Raw genomic sequence first — 27,283 nt, 5'->3', positions numbered from 1 at the left:
GCATAGGTGACACTACTCTAAAGTTAATAGAATCACTGTATAGTGTTGAATAAAAAAAACGTCTAAAAAAAATTATTGAGTTTTAAAAATTGTAAAAATGTCACATTTGCCTGTTTTATTCATAAGGTCTGGCATGGGCCTTCGTTAAATGAGTTTATAAAGCAGAATGTGGAGTTAGTAGCAGATCTGTCCTCAGATTAGATTAGGTTGTGAAGTGCCATACAGCCCAACATCTTCCAGTCAGAAAGTATTATCTGTAATAGGGGGCAGAAATAGGAATAGTTTACCACAGTCAATAAGACAGCGTTCTCCTTAAGTTGATCTGAAGAAGTGGCGTATGACGAATCAGTCGTGTAAAAATTTCACTTAGTAATTGTAATAATGTGTGTATTGTGTCTTTGTACTGTAGTGTTGAGTATTTGTTCTCGTGTGTACCTGTGGATGTAAATTAGCAATGTTGCTATAATCCGGCTTGTTTACTTTTGTATTTTATACTAAAGCTTTGTCCCTATCAGATAAACAGGACATGACGGCAGCTGTTACCAGGCTGGGTTCCTCCTTCTTGCCCGTGCGGCCGGCCTCCTCCTCATCGCTGAGCGCGCCCGTCTCCGGAGCCTGCGGGGCGAGGGAACGGGTCAGGCGAGAACACACACACAGAGTCATCAGAAAGAGTGTGTTTTGTGTAAACCTGGAAGTAGGACTCTGTCTTGGGTCGTTTCTTCTCAGCAACATACAGGAGGTGAGTCTCTGAATGAGACCAGACCATACAGCCGAACTGATCTGAGAACAGAGCACATTATCAGCGTCTGCGTGTGTGGAGGGTTCAGGACATCTCATTTTCCTATGAACAGCCGCTGTAGACTGAACTGAAGACCCTAATGTAACCTGCCACCAGCAAATAAACTAAAGGCTATTTAACAATGCATGATTCTGCTCATATAATCTCACACTCCATATGTTATCAGTGTAATCGTGTGCTGTAGAGCTGCACGATTAACCGTTACGAGATGGCGATCTGTCTATTAACCCTTCGATCAGCAACATTCAGATCTGAGTTCTGATCCAGAGAGAGCCGGCGTCATGAATAGATATCAAACCGCTTCACTAACAGTCTTTCCAACTCACAGGATCATTATATCTGTCTTACAATCACTCAGATTATCACAGGAGTGCTGGAGGAAAGATTATAGTTCAGATATAAACACTGATGTCTACAGTAGAGATCAAAATAGAGTTAAAAGTAACTTGATGCTTCACATAAAGATTGTATTACACCGTTACTCCAGTAGGGGGACACAAGAGACTTAATGTGTTTGTCATTGAATCATTGAATCAGAAACACTGAATCATCCAGTAATGCAACAAGTGAAGACTTTATGAGCCAGTCGTTGAATCATTCACTCAAACTGATTCATTAAGTCCCCCTGTGGTGTAAATCCAGCGTTTAATGTTGTTTATGTGTCTATGTGGTGTTTTTAATACGCTTTAAGACACACCATGTGTAAGTTCATAAGTCGACAGCATTGCTGAGTATTTCCTCCTTAAAACTGCAGTGAACCAAAGACAGTCTCAAAAACACGGTTTGAAATCGCTGTGTTTCTGACGTATTTTAAGGCATGAATAAATGTTTGAATACGTAATTTTGGTGATCAAAGATGAGTTTTAAGGGATCAAATGAGTTTAGGTTCACAGCAGTTTGGGTACACAACCCTTCAGCGATACAGCGGAGAGGAAAGTGTGTGATTGTTTTCCTCTTACCATCTTCATACACTTTGCCGTGTTTGTTGAGAGTCGTCAGATTAAGACACTTCAGCTTCTGTTCTTGTGCCAGATCTAGAGAGACACAGAGAGAGAGACACAGAAAGAGAGAGAGAGAGAGAGAGAGAGAGAGAGAGAGAGAGAGAGAGAGAGAGAGAGAGAGAGAGAGAGAGAGAGAGAGAGAGAGACAGAGACAGAGAGACAGAGAGAGAGAGAGAGAGAGAGAGAGAGAGAGAGAGAGACAGAGAGACAGAGAGAGAGAGAGAGAGAGAGAGAGAGAGACACACAGAAAGAGAGAGAGAGAGAGAGAGAGAGAGAGAGAGAGAGAGAGAGAGAGAGAGACACAGAGAGAGAGAGAGAGAGAGAGAGAGAGAGAGAGAGAGAGAGAGAGAGAGAGAGAGAGAGAGAGAGATGAGAGAGAGAGAGAGAGAGAGAGAGAGAGAGAGAGAGAGAGAGAGAGATCACTGCAGTTGCACACTGACCGACTGCGATGTGACTGACACTGAGTTACGAGGTTGACCTGCTGCCAGAAAGCACATTAAACGAGTGGAACTGCGCTTTACTGACATTCATCAATCAAGCGCTGGTCTGCTCTTTATTCCCAGACGAGATAAAGGTGACATCAGTGCTGACGAGTGACAGAGCCTTGGGTTAAGAGGAAGAAGGGGTCGACGAAGAGGAGGAAGACAGATTTACGAGCCGACATGTACAATATACGGACATATTCCCCCATTCTCTTCATCAGTCTGGACATTATACGAATATAATATAACGAAACAGCACAGAACAGTGCACAAGTATTGGCATGCACCTCTTATCTTAAAATGCAATGCCTAGCAGACCAAATATATTTAAAGGGGTCCTATAATGCCCTTCTCACAAGATGTAAAATAAGTCTCTGATGTCCCCAGAGTGTGTGTGTGTGTGTGTGTGTGTGTGTGTGTGTGTGTGTGTGTGTGTGTGTGTGTGTGTGTGTGTGTGTGTGTGTGTGTGTGTGTGTGTGTGTGAAGCTTCAGCTCAAAATACAGATATTTTTTTATAGCGTGTTAAGATTGGCACTTTTTGAGGGTGAGCAAAAAACACACCGTTTTGTGTGTGTGTCCCTTTAAAGGGTAACTAAACCCTAAAAACAACTTTTTTTAGTTAATGATCTGTAAGACTGGAGCTTTATTAGTGCTGTTCATTGATTCAAGTACATTTTTTGACATTTGGGTATAAAGTGTTTTAATTCTACAATATATGGTGTAAAAGTTGTGGTGCCCTGTGATGTAAGAGGGTACCAGCTAACCCCGCCCTCGCCTACAGAGAGAGACCCGTCTCAGGTGTACCCCCTTACTGCCCGTGAGACTGTAGTGTGTTATCAGTTTCACATGCTCACGCAGCGTCAGTGTGCGGTGAAGTCATCAGTGCAGTCGTATCGCAGATTAATGAGGGAACTGTGGAATAAGCTGACCTCCAGGAACTGCTTCTCTTCTCCTTTAATGCTGGACTCTCTCAGCACAGCCTTCATGTCTCCGGATGGGGAATCCACACTGAGCAGCCTGAACACACACACACACACACACACACACACACACACACACACACACACACCGATCAGCGGATCTCAATACCAGTGCTCACAGAACACACACACAAATATTATACCCAAAAATTCTCCATACAGTAAAATGTATACAAATTTGGGAGCAGAAATGATTCCTCCACTTTGAGCTGATGATGTTCTGCTGAAGTGTGTTTTCTGTAACTGCTAATGCTCTTTTCACACACACACTGAACAACATGAAGCATTGCTTGGTCACTGGTTGAGCTAAACTGGTATTATCTAATTGTGTAGTTAAATTTAACAGCGGACAGATATTCAACATAATTCATGTGTGAGAGTCTAACAGAAGGACGGACAAAACCAGTCAAATATCCACTGATCTGAGAACTCTGAGTTCTAGAGTGACTATAGCGAGTAAGAGTGATGTTGAAGGAGTGTGTGAATACGTGTGTGTGTGATGAACAGCGGTGCGATGGACATACTCTCCCTTGATTTCAGTGCAGTTCCCCGAGGGTCCGGAGTAAACCACTGACGCCTCGTCATGAAACACGATGTACTGACGACAGAACTTCACACTCTCGTTCCTCTCCAGGTCCCGCTGAGTCCACTCTAAACACACACACACACACACACACACACACACACACACACGTGTCAGACATCACTCACACACACACGTGTCAGACATCACTCATAACTGCAATGCAATGATGATTGAGAGATGAACTAATAAACCTTCCTTAAAAGCCTGATGATCATATTTATTACTCAGGATTTTTCCTTAAAAACAAAAATGATGCATGGATAATCGAGTAAACATAAGTCACTTCAGTCCAGTAAGTGTTCATCTAAAAATTATCCTTACGTTTGTTTTAAATAAAGGTTTCATTTTTTTTTTTTTTTACAATTATACTAAAAAGCCTTAAACTTGCTAAAAGTCTGAACTATCAGTCAGACGACAGAAAACATGAAGTACAACAGGTTTTTCAGCAAAGTTTTGATCATGAGGAGAATTTAGAGGCCTTAGAAACTGTGATACAGCAGCAGACTTTATGGGGTTAATGATGATGGTCATTTAATTGTGTTTTAATAGTTGGCTTGACACGTCAGTGATGAAGGTGTGTTAATAGTGTGATGAAGGTGTGTGTAATAGGTGTGTTAATAGTGTGATGAACCTGTGTAGATGTTGCAGTACTGTCCTCCGTATCGTGACGTCACCACGGGACCCACGTCAGCGCGACACAAGGCGGGGAACCGACACTGATCCCGGTACAGCTGAGCGATCTCTACCGGCTCCCGGAGCACCTCACACACACACACACACACACACACACACACACACACACACACACACACACACTCAATGTATGAACCACAGAACGTGTGTGTTTAAACTGGTCGTCTGCTCCCAGCACGTGACGCGGAAGTTGCTCGAATAACCCTGAGCTGTTGTTCAGCGGTTGAGAATGAGCAGTGTGTGTTCTGTTGCGGTGTAAAGAGTGAGATACACATGTAATGATGTTGTTGTTCATGATATTTGAGTGATTTGTCAGTACCTTTGAGCCCATGATGACAGCGCTGTGTGAAGTGAGTCGCTGAGAAAGGAGAATCCTGCCGTTTAACATGGAGAGTTGAGGGGGCGGGGCTCCACGCAGCGGGACGCGTCTCTCATTGGTCAGATGGAGCTGAGGGGGCGGACCTCCACGCAGCGCGACGTGTCTCTCATTGGTCAGATCCGATGACGTGAGTGTTATTTATATCAGAAAATTGACTTTTTTGTTTATATCATTTGGCATAATTTATTAATCTTATGGTCATACTTGATTCGTTTCATATTAATCAGAAACCTCTTTATCTGTGGTGTTTTAAGAATTTTAAAATTACAGACAATTATTAAAGTTTTCACTTTAGGGTAATACTACAATGTCTTCAGGCCCAGTTATACACTGTAAAATGTCTGTTTAACTTAAGTTATTAAGTTATATATATATATATATATATATATATATATATATATATATATATATATATATATATATATATATATATATATTTAATTTATATATATATATAGTTATATATATATTTATATGTTTAAGTATTCAAATTCATTTGAGCAGATGCAGTTCAATTTATAAAGTCAGTTTAATGTAGCCTAATTTAAGTTGAAATGTCTTAAAGTCCCCCTGTAGTCAATAATTGTATCCCTTAAAACTCATCTTTACTGTGACATAATTAAAAGTTTTTTCTTGAAAAAAATGTATTCATGCCTTAAAATATCTTGAATGTAACTCGACACCCTCGCCTCATTTAGTATGCGCGGTTCTATGAATATGCAGATGAGCCCCGCCTCCACTCACTCACTCAGCTCAGAGATCCACTGGTTGACGATCACACGTTGATCTGATTGGTTACAAGGTCGTTTGTGACGTCAGAAACACCAGCGATTTCAAACCGTGTTTTTGAGACTGTCTTTGGTTTACTGCAGTTTTAAGCAGAAAATACTCAGCAATATTATATTATAATATAATATTAAAAACCCCACATAGACATAAACAACATTAAACGCTGGATTTACACCACAGGGGGACTTTAAACGCTGAATATTTTTGGTTTGTCCTATTGGACCTGATCCAATTAAATAAAATTAACTGATTTGTTTGAATGATTTGGTTATTTTATTCATTTCCCGATATAATTTAATCAAAATATTGACCATATTTACATTTGCAAGTATCTCTATGAGTGAATGAGTAAAGAAAATGTTTTTCTTTCTAGTATCTTCTATCAGAGTCTCATATTTGAACCTCATATTTTGTAGGTTATCAGATGAAATATCATAATATCTGTGTGAAAAGGACAGTGGGATGCAGGTGTTTTTTTAAAATCCTCTTTTATTTTTTCCTGATTGTATCGGAGGGTCATTATTACTTTCATCACACAACATGACGTTACATCAAGCCTACTACAGGTATACACTGAAACAAACACAAAGTTTACAATGGATATATGGATACGCTCCCACAACAGTCAATGTAACACTTTATTTATCGACCACCTTCAAACTGTTGTCTGTTTTTTTCTTCTTTTTTCTAAAATACATGTCGATTTAAATTCCCCATCCACAAATTACATGGAAGCCGGTTTCTCTTTTTTTTTTAAAAAGAAAAAAAGAGTCTTTTACAATCACAACAAGTATAGACCATAGACCAAAAATGTCTCAATACATTTTTTTTTTTTTTTTTTTTTTACATTTCCAAACAGTCCACATGAGCCGGTCACATACACAGTGTGATTCATTTGAATATTTATGTGTTTATTTGGTTTCTGTTTATGTCGTGATGCTCCTTTTTTTAAGACTTAATTTACACACAACACCAGGTCATTTTACACCTTGCTTTGAATGTTTCGTGTGCAGAAGTATAGTACAATTTACATGTTTTACAGATATATTCATGTGTTTGGGTGAGATGGCGGAGCAGCGAAGGATCGGGGCGAGGCCCATGCACTTCTCAAGGTACTCTAAACACAGATTTATCTGATTGTGTCCTTTATGCCGACCTGTTTATGTGTTTGCCACTAATCCTACAAGAGTAACTGTTTTCTAACCCAGTAAAAGGATGACGATGCACGAGTGAATAAATAAACAGATAATGGCAGGTGATCTGCTTTCCCTGACATACATCACAGTCAAAAGCCCTAATGAATCAAACCTAGGGTGTAAGAATGAATGGCTTTCTTGGTATTGTAATTAAGCCCTTATATCTATGCATATAGTATCTCCCCTTGGTGCATTAAGTCTATGCTTTCCTGAGGTGAACGGATCAGACGCACACATGCACAATGGGACAGAATGAAAGCTAACACAGTCGATATTGCAGTACAAACCGTTTTCTGTCGGTGCTTTACTATATATATCTAAACATTATACATCATATAACTCTCTCAGGTGCTGCCCCATATACATACTAAGCCATTTACATAATATCTATTTGTTTAATAAAATATGATTTATTAAATGTCGGTATCTAGTCATTTAAAACTTCTTTTTGAAAAAATAAATATATCCCAATACATATAAACAAGCCTGAACACACAGATGTGAATGCAGTGTGTACACGAGCGAATCACGGGCAGCCCTTCAAATATAAACCTCCTCATATATCATACTTGTATTAAAGTATTGCACCAGCTATATCATATATATCTTTCAATCTATAGCGGCAACGACCATCCGTGGACAGAGAGATGATTGGCGTTCATGTTAATCGCTATGGCTAATCGGCTCCGCTTCAACGATGGGAAACATGCCACAAATATGGGAACGAAATTTCCATTCAGATTGGTTATTTACAGTACAGTTTCTCTTATACAAACAAATCAGCCCCCTAATAACATTTGTGAAACTACTTAGATTAGGTGTTTTATTTCCTTTTATCAACCATTTTTTTTCTCTCAGATGAGAAGTTCATTGCATAGAAGGTCTGAAATGTAAAGTCCTCTGACCAAATGTTTCGTTTCTGGTTGTTGGTCAGATTTTTTTTTTTTTTTTTGATTGATTGATTGATTGAATGATAACAAATGCAGATGCATACAAACACACATCCAAAATCATTCACACATACCATTAGAACATATAGCAATATCAATATATTTTTTTTTTGAACATGCAATCTCTACTTGCTTAAAAGATCCAACATTCCACTAAACATCTCCTTTATTTCTCCAACTAGCTTTGTGTTATTCTTAATTATTACCATTATTTAATAAAAAATCTTTTAAAAGAAACATGGCTTTGACACCTAATGTGTTATCGTAAGAGACTGGGCATCACTATTTTAACGACTCAATAGACAGTGATCCTGAACCATAGAGATATATTACAGACTCTCCTCACCACGACTGTAAAAACATCGAACAATTGTGCTCTTTACCGACTGACCACCATCATCTATTGCTTTTGATCTATTTCTAAACTGATCAAAATAAACTCAAACAAAATATATTTAAAAAAAGAAAAGCTGTAAACAAGTGACAATGGATTTAAAACAGCAATGAAAAAATGAAGAAACTTAATGCAATTATTTAAAAAATTTAAAAATAGAAATAAACTTTTTCCATATACAAACAATGCGAAATAAATAAACAAAATAGAAATTGTGAATAGAAAAATATCTACAAACATAGTAAGGCGACAATCGAACAACTAAACGAAAAAAGATAATGCACAATATTCCAACTCGCCGATACCGTCCAGTTGTTGTAAAAATACCCCATCCGCAGCCTGAGGACGATTTCTGAACACTTTGGAAAGGATAATGAATAAAAAAGACCTGATCGGCCAGAACCTGATCTCTTACGACGTCTCGTGTGTTGGGCTTGTCCTCTTCTTATTCTCTCTGCTCGAGTATGAACTCATCGTCGATCTCTCGCTGATACCGTGAACAGTGTAAGGTCTTGGATTACATGCACTCCGAGTCCACTTTACACTTTTATAGCACATAGCAAGAGAAGGAAAACAAAAAAAGACAAAAACAAACAAACAGGTTTTTTTTTTTCTTCCTCATTCTGGAATGTCGAGTTAAAGGACTTAGCATAGAGATGTGTGTTACAGTAACCATGTTCATGATTTGCCTTTTTTTTCTTCTTCTTTTAGGAAAAACCTATGAAGTTTTTCTAAGTGTTCAAACTTGGCTGTTTCTTCGGATCCTGAGAGGGGAGTGAAGAGCGTTTCCCGAGAGAAACAGGGAATCACACTTCTTTGTAAGTAACTGGAGTGGGATCGTGTCAGCGTGTTTCCAGGATTGACTGTCGGCTTTATCGACCTGCGTCGTGTGCTGATCGCTCTCTTTCTGTCTGTCTCCCAAACGGTGTTCTGTCGGCCGAGAGCTGGAGGCTCTCAGAGATGGTAATATCTTTGGCCATGCCGTTCGGATGGAACACAGATACTGAATTCCCAAATCATCTGAAGAAGAACAATATGGAACACAAAGACGGCATTACAATCCAATGACAGACTTTTTTAACGTCAAATTTGAAAGTAATGAATATTTTCAAACAGGTTCCCCCAGCCAACTCTCCCATCAGACTCACATCAGTAATTGAGATTGAGAGTGAATTATCATATTTGGGTCAGCTAACCCTAATACATCCATGCCCTGAGTGGACTTTAATACCTTTATAGATTAGACAACATTGGCTGGCTAAATTGGATTCGAATTTCCAGGATTCTTCCATCCCAGACAGCAACATAGTGTCGGCCCAGATCCGGCCCACATCCGGGCCGTGTGGAATCCATAGTCGCGTTTCCACTGTCGGGCCAGCGGGCTTTAAACGGACGGGCGGGGCTAATAGCCTCGGGTCTGGAGTACCAAGCCCAAAATCTGCTGGGTTTCCACTGTCGGGCCAGTGCGAGCGGGCTTTAAACGGGCGGGCGGGGCTAATAGCCTCGGGTCAGGAACACCGGGCCCAAAACCTGCTGTGTTTCCACTGTCGGGCCAGTGTGAGCGGGCTTTAAAAGGGCGGGCGAGGCTAATAGCCTCGAGTCTGGAACACCGGGCCCAAAACCTGCTGTATTTCCACTGTCGGGCCAGTGCGAGCTGGCTTTAAAAGGGCTTGCGGGGCTAATAGCCTCGGGTCTGGAACACCGGGCCCAAAACCTGCTGTGTTTCCACTGTCGGGCCAGTGCGAGCGGGCTTTAAAAGGGCGGGCGGGGCTAATAGCCTCGGGTCAGGAACACCGGGCCCAAAACCTGCTGTGTTTCCACTGTCGGGCCAGTGCGAGCGGGCTTTAAACGGGCGGGCGCGGCTAATAGCCTCGGGTCAGGAACACCGGGCCCAAAACCTGCTGTGTTTCCACTGTCGGGCCAGTGCGAGCGGGCTTTAAACGGACGGGCGGGGCTAATAGCCTCGGGTCTGGAGCACAGAGCCCAAAACCTGCTGTGTTTCCACTGTCGGGCCAGTGCGAGCGGGCTTTAAAAGGGCGGGCGGGGCTAATAGCCTCGGGTCAGGAACACCGGGCCCAAAACCTGCTGCGTTTTCACCGTCGGGCCAGTGCGAGCGGGCTTTAAACAGGCGCGCGGGGCTAATAGCCTTGAGTCTGGAGTACCAAGCCCAAAATCTGCTGGGTTTCCACTGTCGGGCCAGTGCGAGCGGGCTTTAAACAGGCGGGCGGGGCTAATAGCCTCGGGTCAGGAACACCGGGCCCAAAACCTGCTGTGTTTCCACTGTCGGGCCAGTGTGAGCGGGCTTTAAAAGGGCGAGCGAGGCTAATAGCCTCGAGTCTGGAACACCGGGCCCAAAACCTGCTGTATTTCCACTGTCGGGCCAGTGCGAGCTGGCTTTAAAAGGGCTTGCGGGGCTAATAGCCTCGGGTCTGGAACACCGGGCCCAAAACCTGCTGTGTTTCCACTGTCGGGCCAGTGCGAGCGGGCTTTAAAAGGGCGGGCGGGGCTAATAGCCTCGGGTCAGGAACACCGGGCCCAAAACCTGCTGTATTTCCACTGTCGGGCCAGTGCGAGCGGGCTTTAAACGGGCGGGCGGGGCTAATAGCCTCGGGTCAGGAACACCGGGCCCAAAACCTGCTGTGTTTCCACTGTCGGGCCAGTGCGAGCGGGCTTTAAAAGGGCGGGCGGGGCTAATAGCCTCGGGTCAGGAACACCGGGCCCAAAACCTGCTGCGTTTTCACCAACGGGCCAGTGCGAGCGGGCTTTAAACGGGCAGGCGGGGCTAATAGCCTCGGGTCTGGAGTACCGGGCCCAAAATCTGCTGCGTTTCCACAGTCGGGCCGGTGCGAGCGGGCTTTAAGCGGACGGTGTCGCGGGGCTAATAGCCTCGGGTCTGGAGCACCGAGCCCAAAATCTGCCGCGTTTCCAATGTCGGGCCAGTGCGAGCGGGCTTTAAACGGACGGGCGGGGCTAATAACCTCGGGTCTGGAGCACCAAGCCCAAAATCTGCCGCGTTTCCACTGTCGGGCCAGTGCGAGCGGGCTTTAAACGGGCAGGCGGGGCTAATAGCCTTGGGTCTGGAGCACCGAGCCCAAAATCTGCCGCGTTTCCACTGTCGGGCCGGTGCGAGCGGGCTTTAAACGGGCAGGCGGGGCTAATAGCCTTGGGTCTGGAGCACCGAGCCCAAAATCTGCTGCGTTTCCACTGTCGGGCCGGTGCGAGTGCGCTTTAAACGGGCGGGCGGGGCTAATAGCCTCGGGCCTGGAGCACAGAGCCCAAAATCTGCCGCGTTTCCACTGTCGGGCCAGTGCGAGCGGGCTTTAAACGGACGGGCGGGGCTAATAGCCTCGGGTCTGGAGCACCAAGCCCAAAATCTGCCGCGTTTCCACTGTCGGGCCAGTGCGAGCGGGCTTTAAACGGGCGGGCGGGGCTAATAGCCTCGGGCCTGGAGCACAGAGCCCAAAATCTGCCGTGTTTCCACTGTCGGGCCGGTGCGAGCGGGCTTTAAACGGACGGGCGGGGCTAATAGCCTCGGGTCTGGAGCACCGAGCCCAAAATCTGCCGCGTTTCCACTGTCGGGCCGGTGCGAGCGGGCTTTAAACGGACGGGCGGGGCTAATAGCCTCGGGTCTGGAGCACCAAGCCCAAAATCTGCCGCGTTTCCACTGTCGGGCCAGTGCGAGCGGGCTTTAAACGGGCAGGCGGGGCTAATAGCCTCGGGTCTGGAGCACCAAGCCCAAAATCTGCCGCGTTTCCACTGTCGGGCCGGTGCGAGCGGGCTTTAACCCTCTGGGGACCAGAAACGCGCGGGCGCGTTTTGCTCGTTTTTTTTCACATAGCAGAAAAATAGACTTAAAGTACTACCATCATTTCTGTTCATATAGAGTTAAGAAATATGAGAAAATAATCTGTTAAATGTCTACTTTTTTTATGTGCCCACATACAATCGAAATAAAATATTGTGCTTTTGTAAAATAAAGAAAATAAACAGGGTGTGCGTTCTGCCTCTCGGTCACCGTGAACTTTTTTTCTGGAGCACGTCTCTAATCTTCAACACAACTCAGCTAAAACTATTCACCCAGCCATAAGCAATATATCTTTTAAATCATTTGAGTTTGTACTTTTAAATGATCCGATTCAAAACTAAAATTATTATTCTCCGTTTATGTCATCTATATAAAAAGAGAGACGTGTCAGCCCGTCTCATTATCGTTCTCTCAGCTGATTATCCCTGGTAATGTGACACGCCCACGGAGAGCACGCGCTATTCAAACGCAAATATGTGAAGCAAAACATTGAGACGCGTTAACGCCCATAAACTCTGAAAACACACATTATTTTTTAGTCAGATTAATCTACTGTCGTCTTGCGCGGCTATATGAGGAACAATCCTGGGACACTTACCACTGGATTTATTTTCACTGCGAGGATGAACAGATTCAGCTGAGAAGTAAGTGTTTTATGCAAGTGCTTTGTTCTAATCGCGATATAGAATAACGTAGTGTCTGTAAACGGAAAAATAGCATACTGTTAAATGTGAATCGTGTGTGTGTGTGTGTGTGTGAATGAATGAATGAATGAATGAATGAACGCACAGATACGCACTGTTACAGACTAAATAACAGACAACATTTCTCGTTTTGGATAAAGTTTTTACTCTAAAATAGACATCAAATAAGCTTTTTTAGGAGTTTCTGCTCATATGTTAAATATATAGTAGGCCTATGTTTTGTCAATAAACTAATCAACTAAGATGTTATAGTGTTTGTTCAAGCTATATCAAAATAATGAATCCTCAACTTTGAAATATGTATGATCAAACTAAGACATTTATGGAGAAAGACAATTTTCTTTTCAAGATGTTTCCAACTCTAACTTTGAACTGAAATAAAACCATGTCTATATGGTGAAGGGTGTGTGATAGAAGTGTCCAGACGTATGCACCCTGTATTTTCCTTATATAAATCCAAACAATCTAAAAGCCATTCTTTTTTAAATCTCCTCATTCTTTGTGCAAGGCTCCTGTAATGATATGGCCTGATAGCACCTAATAGGGCCATTATGGGAGGGTCTTTGTCTTTCTCAGGTGTGGAATGCCATACATATTAATGAGAGATCAAGCCTCCTGCATAAAGCTTTCTCAAACAAAACACGTCATTAAAAATGTAAAAGACTTTATTGACTTATCTGAATGAGTAGTCAGGATGATTCTCACATAGTTTTGGAGCAAATATTCTAGGCTATGTGATACAATTTTCAAAAGTCTTGTGAAGAAATAATCAATATGTGTTTTGTGGTCTTATTTCAGCAACTTTTATTTTTATTTTTTTCAATAACCACGCATAAACATTATTCTATTAAAAATACAAACATGTACATACATGTTGCTCAGATATCATGGATGCCAAGTTTGTGCTATATAGAGTGAATTTACACCTTTGCCATTAACATGTTTATAAATAACTGAAAAAAGCACAAATGTCAGTGCATGTCAAAACATCCCAAGGGCCCCAAAAACACTCTGGTCCCCAGAGGGTTAAACGGCGGGCAGGGCTAATAGCCTTGGGTCTGGAGCACCGAGCCCAAAATCTTCCGCGTTTCCACTGTCTCTGCAGCGCTTCACTAAAACCCGCCCGTAACACGCCTCTCTTGAACAGCGTCACACACACCCATCATTTCACCAACAAATGGAAGTTTTATCAGAAAACTAATCAGAAAGAAATCGCTAGAAACAGCGAGATCGAAAAACAAACATGATAAAAGTGACCGTTTGCTGCCATTTTTTTTGTTTACTTGAATATTTAAAACCCCAGCATCGATGTTTTACCACAGGTTTACAATAAAAAGTGACACATTGATCATAATGAATTAATTTGTGTCAAAATTGGACATTAGTCACATAGAAATGGTATACCGTTAGGTCTAGGCTATTTCACAAAAGAAAGAGGACAGACTTACTTATTCCTTCGAGGCTGTTTCTGTTTATTTGGTAGATACAGGACATATTTACATCACATTTAGAAAGAATTATAATTTCTACAAATATGCCACCAAAAATACGACCTGATGAGCTTTCCCAGTAGGCTACAGTAGTTAGCTAAGTTTTATTTTCAGTCAGAGAAACAGAGAAAGCTTTATTTTATGATAGTCCGGTATAAAGAGACGAGGCTACTGACAGATAAAATAAAAATATGATTATGATAGCCTTTATGATTTGTCTGATTTCTTCAAGCGGTCATATTTACCATGTTTACTATGGTAATGGTTTGGGCACTAGTCTTTTGCATCGCGTATAAATATTTCTGCCTTATACGGTGATCAGAATCCACATCGGATCACAAACAGAAGGCTTTCAAACATGAAAGTGAGTTTTGAGGTAAATTAGTCTTTAATGCTGATGTTAGCTGAAATCCTCCGGCGCTGGCGTCTCCAGACTCGGGTAAACCTGTTCGTAACCACTCCTCTAGCCCGAGCTGGCCCGCTGTGGACCAAGGTGTTCGGCGGTCCAGAAACCCTGGCCGTTGGCCCCGAGGAGCCCCGACGAGGCCCGATCAAGCCCGGGAGTGACAGTGGAAACGCGACTGGCCCTGGCACGCACTAGCACGCCCGCTTTTGGCCCGACAGTGGAAACGCGGCTATGAGCATGTGTACACATGTGTACCAGATGTGGGCCGGATCTGGGCCGACACTATGTTGCTGTCTGAATCGGCCTTTCCAGCTGATGCTCGACCCAACGCTTCTCTATCAATCAAACCAATCCCCATTGTCACCAATCCATCTTTCCAACCCCTGGATTAAGACTATGTCCTTTCAAAACTTCACATTTTAAAAATACTTACAGGCTTTCAGAGCGAAGAGTGTTGTCTCCATTGAATTATGACCTTGAGTTGGTAGAGTCCTGTGATTCCAGTCCTGGTTGGCTTAAAAAAACAAAAACAAAAAAACAAAAACAAATTCTATTCTACAAAATGTTTTTTACAAAACGTTGCAATATCACCAACTATTTCTAACAGTAACGGACATGATTATGGAAGTAAAATAATGACAAAAAAGCTTGTTGAATTGCACTACTTGAAAAAAATATGCATTGCATTAACCCTGCTTGCATTTTAATTGTTTGAAATTCAACATGATTGTATATTTAAGCTGTGAATATTTCAATTAAAAACTTTTTACACACGTTTTCATTAATAAACTAAGAAAACTAAACAACCGAGAGAAATATATTAATATATTGTGAATACATTTCAGCCCATTAAAATGCAAGCAGGGTTAATGCAATGCATATTTTTTCAAGTAGTGCAATTCAACAAGCTTTTTTGTTTCAAAAACATTTGTCATTTTTTTATTCCATACATGATACCACACAGGCCTAATATAATATGCATGAAGTTTTATCTTATACTTATCATAATTTATTTTCCTTACCAGAACGACCAGATAGCTTCTCTCCCTCTCACTTTCTTGTGTTGTCTTCTCTTTAAATTAAAACATTATAGCGAAACTTCATAGGTTTTTCCAGTGCAAAAATGTCCTCTGTCATTGTAGACACCCTGAAATAACACAGAAAAAATAACAATAATCACTGTAAAGCTAAAAATATGCCACCTTATTATAATGCACTGTATTCAGTCAACTGTTCAATCTCTCACCCCACTGTAATTGATAATTCTTTATAATTTGTCATAGTTTATAGTTATTATATGAAGCTAATCACATTCTGTAAACATTATTGATTACCTAATATGGCACTATCTCATTTCTAAATTTGATATCTCTTACTGATTAGTTAAGCTTGTTTCCAAATGAGTTAGTAGTAGCTGAAGTGTTAATCTAGTTCTTCTCATTTGTGCTGCATTACTTTCTGCAGAGTTGCTTATTAATGACGGACCGTTATTCTATAATCTGACCACTAAAGTAATTGCACCCACCTTTAATTGTACTTCCTCACCACAAGGAGGAGAACTTCTTGCCAAACCCAGAGATGGCTGTGCCAGTCACAGAAAAAAGTGAAAATAAAAGGAGAAAACCAAGAGATTAATATTGGTTATAAAAAGTATTCTACAATTAATTACATGCCTTTTTGCAAATGAAAAATATTTCAGAAAAAACATTGATTAATAATACTCATTGACTGGCCCATGCATTACTTAAACTAGGCCTTTAAAGGAGTAGTTCACTTCAGAATTAAAATTTCCTGATAATTTACTCTTCCACACGCTATCCACGATGTTCATGTCTTTCTTTCTTCAGTGGGAAAGAAATTAAGGTTTTTGAGGAACACACTCCAGGATGTTTCTCCATATAGTGACTTCAATGGGGTCCAACGGGTCGAAGGTCCAGATGTGAGTTTCAGTGCAGCTTCAGAGTCTCGACACGATCCAGCCGAGGAATAAGAGTGATCTAGACAAACCAGCGGACATTTTATAACAAAATAAACATTTATATACTTTTTAACCACAAATGCTGGTCTTGCTCTAGCTATTCCTCGGCTGGATCGTGTCGAGACTCTGAAGCTGCACTGAAACTCACATCTGGACCTTCGACCCGTTGGACCCCATTGAAGTCACTATATGGAGAAACATCCTGGAATGTTTTTTCTCAAAAACCTTAATTTCTTTCCCACTGAAGAAAGAAAGACATGAACATTTTGGATGACGTGGGGGAGAGTAAATTATCAGGAAATTATCATTGTGAAGTGAACTAATGCTTTAATAGTAACAGACTAAAAGTACTAGTTCCATCTTGGAAACTCTGCTCACCTTCTCCTAATTTCCCAGCCTGTTCTGCAGCTCCTCCTGGCAGAATTTTAGACATAAGGCCGTCTCCATCTACACCCATCGGACCCGTCTGACCCGCGGCGGCACTGCCGATCCCACCGGGCCTTAGAGGAGCCTTGGAGCCTAGAGAATCACGGGAACATCGTCAACAGACACATATATCCCACTTCATACGGATATGGGTGGAAAAATAGTAATCCAAGAAAATGTAATGATCAGACACTCATGAATCCTCAAGACACAGTACAGAGCACATGTACAGCACTTTATCTCCCTTGAACAGTGGCATTATAAAGAAGTGGTTGAGTAGACCGCTTGAATTATTGCCTTGTTCGTTGTGTAACTATCAAAAAGCACCCCTCACAAAGATGCCACTGCCAAATAAAAAAAATGTCAAGTTCACCAAACTTGAACCCAGCTTGAAATTCATGTATAGAACATCTCTGCCAACAGAAGCGGATTCTCATTGGCATGACGTGAAATATCGCCATTTCAAAAATGACATTTTTCCACAAATTGCTGTCTCTTTATTTCGGGCCACGTTTCCTTTCATGCACCCATGCTTTTTATTGCTTTTACTAAATATGAAGAGTTTCATGTATGATGACTCATCATTATAGTATACAGTATATTTTCTTTGAAGTATATACTGTCATTACATGGCTGTCCTGCCGATATTTACAGATCAAAAGTATACACTAATTCTTCACTAATTTATTTGGTGTAACCAGGGTTTGAAATGAAGTGTTTTCCCTCACTGGCCAATTTGACTACTACATTTTTAAGTTACCGGCCATTCAGAACCTCTACTAGCCAAAAAAAAGAAATTAACCAGATTAGCTACGTCACAGCTTGAATATATATATATGTGTGTGCGTGTGTGTGTGTATAAGATATATAAATGTGTCTGTGAATAAACATTAAGGGCCCTATTTTAACGATCTGAAACGCAAGTGTCAAAGCGCAAAGCGCAAGTAACTTTGTGGGCGGATCCCGGCGCTGTTGCTATTTTCCCGGCGGGATAAATGCCTCTTGCGCCTGGCGCAAATCTAAAAGGGGTTGGTCTGAAGTAGCTTCATTATTCATAGGTGTGGTTTGGGCGTAACGTGAAATAAACCAATCAGAGCGTCATCTCACATTCCCTTTAAGAGCAGGTGCGCATGTTCTAAAGCGGATTCCTATTATAACGGCGGATTTGCCAGGCGCGCGCCAGGAGCGGTTCACAGCGAGGAGAGCAACGTTCTCGTCAGGGCCGTAAAACACAGAGAAGTGACATTGGGGATGGAGAAACCCACCCAAATTAGCTTCTGTTAAACAGGCGTATGATAATTTGGGTAAATGTGTAAGCTACATGTATGCTTTTATAATAAATTGTCTATCTATCTATCTATCTATCTATCTATCTATCTATCTATCTATCTATCTATCTATCTATCTATCTATCTATCTATCGTAATAATGTATGATTTGCGAAAATAAAAACTGGTGCTTAGATGAGAGAATCAAAGTGTATGCGCGTTGTGCACACGCTACATTGATTATGGCCAAGCATGCGCCCTTAAAATAGCATAAAGAACAACGCGCAACGCGCCACTGACTTTAGACTACTTTTTTTCTGGTCAGTGGCGCAATTGTTTTATAGAACAGCAAAATAGCATGAGGGAAAGTTTGCGCCGGAACACGCCTCCTCTTTGCGCTGAACCGCCCCGGGGAGCGCAAGTGTATTTCTTAGTTAACCGACGTGTGTCTGTGGAGGGAAAAGCCTGCTTTGCACCGGTGCAAAATAGGAATGATACATGCGTCAGTGTACAAAGTCCTTTGCGTCGGGTGCAAGATAGGGCCCTATAAGTAACATGCCAAGTGATTTGACAGCGTTATCACAACAGTTGATTTTGACCCGCATTAGGCGGGTTGGTGGGTATTAATTTCAAACCCTGGGTGTAACATTTGTTTTTCCCCACGAAGGCCGAATGTATATCAGTGGCAGGCACAGTGTTATTTTTGGCCGGGCTTGCATGTAAGAAATGCTGCAGCTGCATGAATAGACAGACATAACCCCTGTAGCAGATCTAGACAGGTGGAGCTGGGGAGGGGGAGCTGGGCCGGGGGAGCTGGGGAGGGGGAGCTGGGCAGGTGGAGCTGGGGAGGGGGAGCTGGGCCGGGGGAGCTGGGGAGGTGGAGCTGGGGAGGTGGAGATCTGCTACATAACTCCTGTAGCAGATCTAGACAGGTGGAGCTGGGGAGGGGGAGCTGGGCCGGGGGAGCTGAGGAGGGGGGGCTGGGCCGGGGGAGCTGGGGAGGTGGAGCTGGGGAGGGGGAGCTGGGGAGGGGGAGCTGGGGAGGTGGAGCTGGGGAGGTGGAGCTGGGGAGGGGGAGCAGGGGAGGTGGAGCTGGGGAGGGGGAGCTGGGGAGGGGGAGCAGGGGAGGTGGAGCTGGGGAGGGGGAGCTGGGGAGGGGGAGCTGGGCAGGTGGAGCTGGGGAGGTGGAGCAGGGGAGGTGGAGCTGGGGAGGTGGAGCTGGGGAGGGGGAGCAGGGGAGGTGGAGCTGGGGAGGGGGAGCTGGGCAGGTGGAGCTGGGGAGGTGGAGCAGGGGAGGTGGAGCAGGGGAGGTGGAGCTGGGGAGGTGGAGCTGGGGAGGGGGAGCTGGGCAGGTGGAGCTGGGGAGGGGGAGCTGGGGAGGTGGAGCTGGGGAGGGGGAGCAGGGGAGGTTGAGCTGGGGAGGTGGAGCTGGGGAGGGGGAGCAGGGGAGGTGGAGCTGGGGAGGTGGAGCTGGGGAGGGGGAGCTGGGGAGGGGGAGGTGGAGCTGGGGAGGGGGAGCTGGGGAGGGGGAGCAGGGGAGGTGGAGCTGGGGAGGTGGAGCTGGGGAGGGGGAGCTGGGGAGGGGGAGGTGGAGCTGGGGAGGGGGAGCTGGGGAGGTGGAGCTGGGGAGGTGGAGCTGGGCCGGGGGAGCTGGGGAGGTGGAGCTGGGCCGGGGGAGCTGGGGAGGTGGAGCTGGGCCGGGGGAGCTGGGGAGGGGGAGCTGGGCCGGGGGAGCTGGGGAGGTGGAGCTAGGGAGGGGGAGCTGGGGTTGTGGAGCTAGGGAGGGGGAGCTGGGGAGGTGGAGCTGGGGAGGGGGAGCTGGGGAGGTGGAGCTGGGGAGGTGGAGCTGGGGAGGGGGAGCTGGGGAGGGGGAGCTGGGGAGGTGGAGCTGGGGAGGTGGAGCTGGGGAGGGGGAGCTGGGGAGGTGGAGCTGGGGAGGGGGAGCTGGGGAGGTGGAGCTGGGGAGGTGGAGCTGGGGAGGGGGAGCTGGGGAGGTGGAGCTGGGGAGGTGGAGGGGTTCAGAGGAACCAGCTTACAGCAAACACCATTCACACGCTGAGCAAGAAAGCTCCTTGACTCCCAAATCAGCAGAGGCCGGTCAGCTTGCGTCGTCTAGTAAATTATGTGATTGCTATCAGATTGCACGTAAAGGACCGATCAGCCTGAGACATCTAGAGTTTCATGAATTAACTAGATATTTACATTATTGTTACCTATAGGTTCTTTCTCACTGATATATTAAATTCATCATACTTGTATATCCCTGGTATTTAGTAAGAGCACTGAGCAACACGGCTAACATTTGGTAAAATTACCACACACTGAATCCACAGTAAATAAATAAAAGGCAACCATGGTATGCATATGAAAAAATGCTGTCCTTTGATTGAGATTTAAGTGAATCTAGGCCATGTTTTTTTTTAGCAAAATTACCTATCCCGGTAAGTGGAGGTTGAGCTATTTTGGCAGGCTGGCCGGGGACTGCTTTAGCTCCAATAGCAGTGGCAGGGGTCGGCTCTGGTTTAGTCTAGTGGAGACAAGAGACACACGTTCATAAAATACACCTATTCATTTCATATATTAAAACTTCTGCTTATATTGTAATTTAAAGTTCAATTGATATGGTGTAATTATATTTTCTTTTTGTAAGAAGAATAAATTCATATTTAATGTGAAATTAAACAAAATCAATATTATGATTTAACCAACTTTTAAAAGTGCTGTTTAAAAGAAAACTATAACTCACTCTTTCAATCTATAACTTAAGCAGGCACTAAAGAAAGGGGAGTTTTGTAACAGAGCAGAGTATAGAACAGAGATGGTGAATACAAGAAATGTGTTAGGCATACATTCGAAACATATAGACAAAAGATTATGTAACTATGCAAATGTGAATAGTAGAATGGCATTAGAAGAAAAATAAGATTTGCACTTCCTGGGGGTGAAAATTGCCAGTGCTTGCAAGGCAGCAACAGAATAGTCTTAAAGTTTCAGGTAAGCCTTTTAGCTCTTTGACGTTGTTATGCACATAGCATGTGTCTTGTTTTTAGTTGGCTGCACTGAAGCATTGACAAACATAATGCAGTATTCTTGACCTAAGATTTTAAAAAGTTATTAGACAGGATAAACAATCAGGATAGGATTCTAAGTTAGGATGTTTCTATAATACAGGCCCAGAAGAACAAGGCCTATCCAGAATATTTGAGCACTATCAATACAGTGCTGCCTTGCAAGACCTGTAATAAACCAGGTGCAGGAAAAACAGATAAAAAAATAATAAGGTTCATCTCATCTGGCCACAGTTATCTGAGTCTTACTTCTGATGGCTTTACTCTTAAAAGAATAGTTCCCCTCAAAATTAATATTTGCTGTTAATTTACTTTCTTTCTTTAGCAGAACACTAAATATGAACCCATTTTCCTTGGCGATTCATAAATTGCAAGTCAACGGGTGCCGTCACTTTGAGAGTCAGAAAGCAGATTCAGGCAACTCAAACTAAATCCCCATGGCTCCTGATGACATGTTGAAGTCTTATGAAGCAAAACGATGCAAGAAACTGAACATTATTTAAAACATTATTACCTGTAATCCATAGTCTCAGGCAAATGGTCCTGTGCACATTCACTAGAGTCTGGAGCTCAAGCTTGTCCTCGCATGACGAAAGCGAAATGGCATTTCAATGCACGACTCATGACAACAGAGGCTCTCTAGCTCTGCTGTCACCGCATGGTACTGAGAACATGAGCACCACCACATCTCAAGAGCCCTCTGTCTCTCCAAGGCTTGTGGTTAAGGCGCTGCCACTGCTTCCTTCATCTCTCTCAATTATTTATTGGTATATTTAGGTATGAACAAGTAGGGCTGGGCAAAATCTTCTTCTTGTTTTACATCAGAATCATCAACCATTTTTGTCCAGCCTTTTTTAAACTCCTTTCCTTGCTGGTGTTAAACTGCTGATGAAGGCGTTTGATCTGCACATGCGTCCTCCCTCTCTTTTGTAAACAATATATTTCATGCATGATTTTGCCTCTGCGCATACAGTACATCAGAGGTAGGCAGCCTCTGTTGTCAGAAGGGATGCTATTTTGCTATTGTGCATATACATCATGTGAGAGATCTCAAGGCTATGGATTACAGGTAATAATATTGTAAATAATGTTTCGTTTCTTGCACAGACTGATTGTTTCGCTCCATAAGACCATATATAGACCTTTCATAAGAATATATCATCAGGAGCCACAGGGATTAATTTTGTGTTGCCTGTATCTGCTTTTTTGACTCTCAAAGAGAAAGCACCCATTGACCTGCATTTATGAATCACCAAAGGGGGCATCATCTTAAGGGGCAAATTTACTAAACAGGTCAAATTAGCATGAGAGCGCAATTCCAAAGCGGCGCCGATGGGAGTGGAAAGTTCTGCGCATGATCTACTTACGACGCGCAAATTAAAGAACACAGACGCAGTCAGACCAACGCAATCTAGCAGGTAGCGTCTGTTTTAAGAAGTGCTTTTTTTGGGGCGGTAAATAATGGCGCAAACACCAGTACATTGACGAGCGCAAACCTTAGTAAATCACCTTGCAGTATTCATTTAAATAACCTTGTCCCATAAATGTTGTGCCTGAAAGGGAAACTCCTACAAATGTGTATGCAATAAGGTCAGCCGCAAAAATAACTGTGGCTTTTCAGCGCTAATTTTTCACTGCGTGTCTTTAGTAAATCCTGACAGTAGTTTTTTAACGCCAAAAGAGGGTTTGCGCTGGCACAAGCTGTTATTAAATCTGGACCATAGTGTGCTACTGAAGAAAGTCACCTACATCTTGAATGGCCTGAAGATGAGTAAATTAACTAATCCTTTAATGAACCCTGAAACTCTGAAAAGCTACACTACTTACTAATATGGCTCAATCTGACTAAGCATAGATTTAAGAAGAACAGGAAAAATAATTAAAATTCTGTGACATATTACTGCAAGCATTCATAAATCTCATCCATAATGGTCATTAAGTCTAAAGATTATAAACTTCCCAGGAACATGCTGAATAGGAGACACTATTTTTAAGAAAATATCTGGAAATTTAATTAAATTACTTATTATGTATGTCTCAAAATATTTACTTACTGCAGCTGGGGAGGTCTGTGCTACTGAGGCGGGTTGTCGAGCCATTGGACCAGTCTGGCCAGGTTTAGCTTGCAGTTGCTGGCCTTGTACTAACTGTGGTTGCGCTGTGCCTGTGGCAGATATCTGTGACCCTGACCTGGTAGCTGATGTCTGTGCCTGCTGTTGAAGCTGTGCTCTCTGGCCTTGCTGCCCATCAACAAGTGGCTGGGAGACAGCTTGCCTGCTTGAACTCGAAGGTCCACCTTGTCCCTTCTGTCCAGGCCCAAGAGATCCTTGTTGCCGGGATGACGAGGGGTGGTCCTGTTGCTTCCTACTGGAGGACCCTTGATGGTGGGAGGACTGTTTTCCAGAGCGGGAGCTATGTTGGTGGCCTGAGGTGTCACGGGAATAATCTGAGGATTGGTATCCCTGAGAACGAGAGTCTCCCCTCCTCCCTGAAGACAAGGAGCGGGAGTCATGCCGCATGGATGGATCCTTTGAGGAACGTGATGATCGAGAGGAACGAGGCTCATCTGAGTGGCGTGATGAGTGCCTACCAGAATTTCCACTGCTTTGATGACGTTGCTCTCTAGAGGAAACATGGCGGGTTTGGCCATAATCATCTTGTGGCCAAAGATCTTCTGGTGGCTCATCGTAATCATGGTATGTGTGCTTGACATGGCCTCGCCTCCCAGAATGACCACTGCTGCCATAGTGGCGGGAACCACGAACATCACGGGGCTTCTCAAACCAGTCTGTCTCCTCTTGACCGAGATGGTATGCTTTGGAAACCAAAAGCAGATCACAGTCAATCTCGATGTCTGATGGTGAAAGACGATTGCACACTGAGACCATGCAAAAGAAAAAGAAGAACAAAAATAGCCAGGCTTAAAGAAAAAGCATGCAATGTATTTAAACTCAATATACAACATATAAAACAATTATCTCAAATGGATGTCAAAACCATTCAATATCACACACAAATGAAACACCTTGGAAAAGAACAAGAGTGGGCAAAAATAAAGAGACCACACAGCAACTCATGCAGTTTTTGGAACTGAGCACAACATTGAGAGTCAGTTTTATTGAAAGCTGCATGTTGCCTGAAGACAAAACATGGGCATGCACTTGATTTTCACTTCTTTACTTCAGCTATTCACTCTCTTTCTCTGGGTGGGTGGGGGATGTTTAAAGTGGGCAGTAACGCTGGCATTCAGCTCCCAATTACCTTCGCTGTCAGAAACAGCACAATGCATATCGTCAATTATATACATATCATCTGGTTTGTAGACATGGGTCCGGGGCAGGTCTCGAATATGGTCCTGCACATCGGGTAGAGAGTGACTTGAACCATATGAATTTGATGGATAGCCGAAAGCCCTCCCAACACCCATAAGCTTTGTCATGAGGTGGGAGTTCTCCTTTTCTGAATATTGAGACTGCAAAGTGGGGCGCACACTGTGGCCATAGTTGCTGTGGTATGACCGGTCTACACGGTCCCGTTCATATGACCTGCTTCTGTAGCTCCTCTCACAGGGAGGGATTTTGTCCATGCCACAGCCAGTTGAACGGGACCTGCCATAGCCATAGAGACGTTCATCATTATAGTAGCCCCGTTGTTGACTGTAAGTACTCCGTAGCCCATAGATGTCATCCTGAAGTTTATGGTAATGGGAACCTGAGCCATAACCACTGGTTGTAGAGGGGCTCATGGTGTAAGAGGCCAGATCTGCCTCCACATCATGAGCTTCCTCAATTGGGGAAAACTTGGACATCTTCTGCTCAATGCCTTGTTTACGATGTTTGCTCCTCTTGGAGGACATGACGGCTGAAGGGCACAGGTTCTTTGAAGAGTGCTTTTGGGCTGCCCATGTAGGTGTTGAGTGACTGCTGTCATCATAGTAATATGATGATCCCCCACCCATGCTACTGCTTCCCACTACCCGGCCATGCGTATTTGCCCCTTGTGCTTGGTAGCTGCAGGTGCTCTTACCCCTGCCATGATGCTGGTCGTACAGATCTGTATCACGTTCATCCTCTGGTCTGCCAAAAGAGCTCCCCCCTCGAGTGTGAAGTCCATCACTCCCATATCGTCCATGACCCTCATTGCGATGTGAGTCTAAACTAGTGCCTTCTTTGGTGAGTTCACATATGTCATCGATCATGACATAGTTCCTTGGGACATTCTGATCTAGGTTGGAGGATCCATATAGGCCTTCACTGGAGTACATAGAGGGGCTTTCCATTGAATGTATATGGTCAGATAGTGTTGTCTGCCCATATGTATTGGTAGGAATTGTATTATATTGCCCATAGGAACTGGCTGCAGTTACTGTATATCCATATGTATTTGCAATAGTTGTTGTGTACGGCCCATAACTACTGGATGAGATTGATGTGTATGGCCCATAACCAGAGGTTGCGGAGGTTGTTAAAGACCCACCATATGTATTTGAAACAGAAGAGGAGTAGGGACCATAAGTGCTTGCCATAGTAGTGCTGTATTGGCCATAAGATGAACCCAAACCAGACTGGCTGTAACTGATATCTTGGGAAGTGGTAGTTACTACAACTGTAGGATTACTTATAACCTCATAATTAGTGGGCATCTTGTGTTCAAGGTCAGCAAGTGATGTCTGTCGTGGCTTTTGGTGAAAAGTGAGAGTGTCTGTCTGTGGCTGATAATTGCTTACTTGACTGACCGGATAGGGGGGTGCCTGGCTTGGGTATGGTGTACTGTGGGTTGGATAAGGGAGTGGACCAGTAGGTGGTAGGGTAGGCTGAAACCCTGGTTGACTTGGCTGTGCTGGAGGTAGCACTGAAGTGTCTGTTGGATATGGAGGCTGGCTCTGTGGGAAGACTTGGGAAGGAAATGTCCCATGGACCTGATAAGATAGGGTTGGATAAGTCTGCAAAGGGGTGGGTTGGGGGAGAGCTTGAGCTTGGGTGACTGACGGATAGGGAGGTTGGTTGAAACCTGTGCTCTGTGGGGTAGGTGCCGCTGGGTGACTTTGGGGGTACTGGTACGACATGAAAGATGATGTGGGGGGAAACTGGGCAGCAGTGTTCAGCTCACAAGTAAACTGGCTGAGTGGTGCCGTGCTAGGTCTGGTCATTAGCCCGTTGCTCTCAAAGGATGAGGCCACAGCTGTCAGGCGAAGATTGTTGAGCTCAGAGTCTGACATATAGTCTCGCGAATCACCCATGCAGCGCAGGTATGTTAGCTCCCTCCTGTCTCTATCCTTCGCCAATGTTTCTTTTCGCTGTGTAATGCCCAACTCCAGGTATCTAAGTTTGGCGTCAATTTCCTTTTCCTCCTCCTCCAACTCAGCCTGCTGTTTACGTAGCTTTGTAGATTCCTGCTCAACAGCCTTCAGCTCATGGGTCAAGTCCTTAAGTAGACTGGCCTTTGCAGCTAAACGAGAACTCCCTTTCAGAGATGGCAGAGAGGGCACAAGTATGTGGGATAGGTTAGGGGTGAGCATAGGCAGTTGTGTATCCTCTGGTGGAGGGCTTGGCAAGGTCCTCTTCACCTTCCTTAGGAGGGAGCTCTGCTGCAGGGCTGCCAGCTGCAAAGACACAGGGCCCATGAAGAGTGAAAGAGCAGGACCATGAAATACAGAGGACAACACAATGTTATATATTAGAGTACTACACATAACTACAAGCATAGCTCAAACTACTGGTTTAATATGATATAAAACTGTAAGAGTACACATTCCTGCCCATTTTAATAAAGATTCTTATTGAAATCAATGGCATTCTGACCAAACACATTATCTTGCCTTTTTGGCCATATATACAGCAAGGCAATACATTGTATTGCTGCTGTAATAATAACGAGTTTCTTTTTAAA

At 43.8% G+C, this 27,283-nt stretch overlaps 2 protein-coding genes across 6 annotated transcripts in view; both read right to left on the bottom strand.

Annotated features, from left to right (window-relative positions):
* The window catches only part of LOC130075709 (acylamino-acid-releasing enzyme-like), a 36,416-nt gene extending 31,474 nt beyond the window's left edge, over nt 1–4,942 (bottom strand). Inside the window, 8 exon segments of the mRNA XM_056240469.1 lie at nt 544–615; nt 689–780; nt 1,759–1,818; nt 1,821–1,833; nt 3,212–3,299; nt 3,787–3,913; nt 4,480–4,609; nt 4,861–4,942. Coding sequence (XP_056096444.1) covers nt 544–615; nt 689–780; nt 1,759–1,818; nt 1,821–1,833; nt 3,212–3,299; nt 3,787–3,913; nt 4,480–4,609; nt 4,861–4,929 — 651 coding nt within the window. The 5' untranslated portion in view covers nt 4,930–4,942.
* Nucleotides 4,943–8,724: 3,782 nt separating this feature from the next.
* The window catches only part of bsna (bassoon presynaptic cytomatrix protein a), a 62,476-nt gene continuing 43,917 nt past the window's right edge, over nt 8,725–27,283 (bottom strand). For 3 of the 5 annotated variants that reach the window (XM_056240452.1, XM_056240454.1, XM_056240455.1), the window contains 8 exons: nt 24,656–26,996; nt 23,449–24,209; nt 20,760–20,853; nt 17,011–17,151; nt 16,180–16,236; nt 15,677–15,801; nt 15,088–15,168; nt 8,725–9,269 (listed from right to left, as the gene is read on the bottom strand). In XM_056240452.1, the coding sequence (XP_056096427.1) occupies nt 16,196–16,236; nt 17,011–17,151; nt 20,760–20,853; nt 23,449–24,209; nt 24,656–26,996 (3,378 nt within the window). In that variant the 3' untranslated portion in view covers nt 8,725–9,269; nt 15,088–15,168; nt 15,677–15,801; nt 16,180–16,195. Of the gene's footprint in view, nt 9,270–15,087; nt 15,169–15,676; nt 15,802–16,161; nt 16,237–17,010; nt 17,152–20,759; nt 20,854–23,448; nt 24,210–24,655; nt 26,997–27,283 lie in introns of all 5 variants that reach the window. The other 2 variants (XM_056240453.1, XM_056240456.1) reach the window with 2 other exon arrangements.

The sequence above is a fragment of the Rhinichthys klamathensis genome, unplaced genomic scaffold (assembly GCF_029890125.1).
Source record: "Rhinichthys klamathensis goyatoka isolate OS25496 unplaced genomic scaffold, OSU_Roscu_1.1 h1tg000599l_1, whole genome shotgun sequence".
NCBI lineage: Eukaryota > Metazoa > Chordata > Actinopteri > Cypriniformes > Leuciscidae > Rhinichthys > Rhinichthys klamathensis.
Note: the sequence above shows the minus strand (reverse complement) of the source record. Positions and strands in the feature narration are given on the sequence as shown.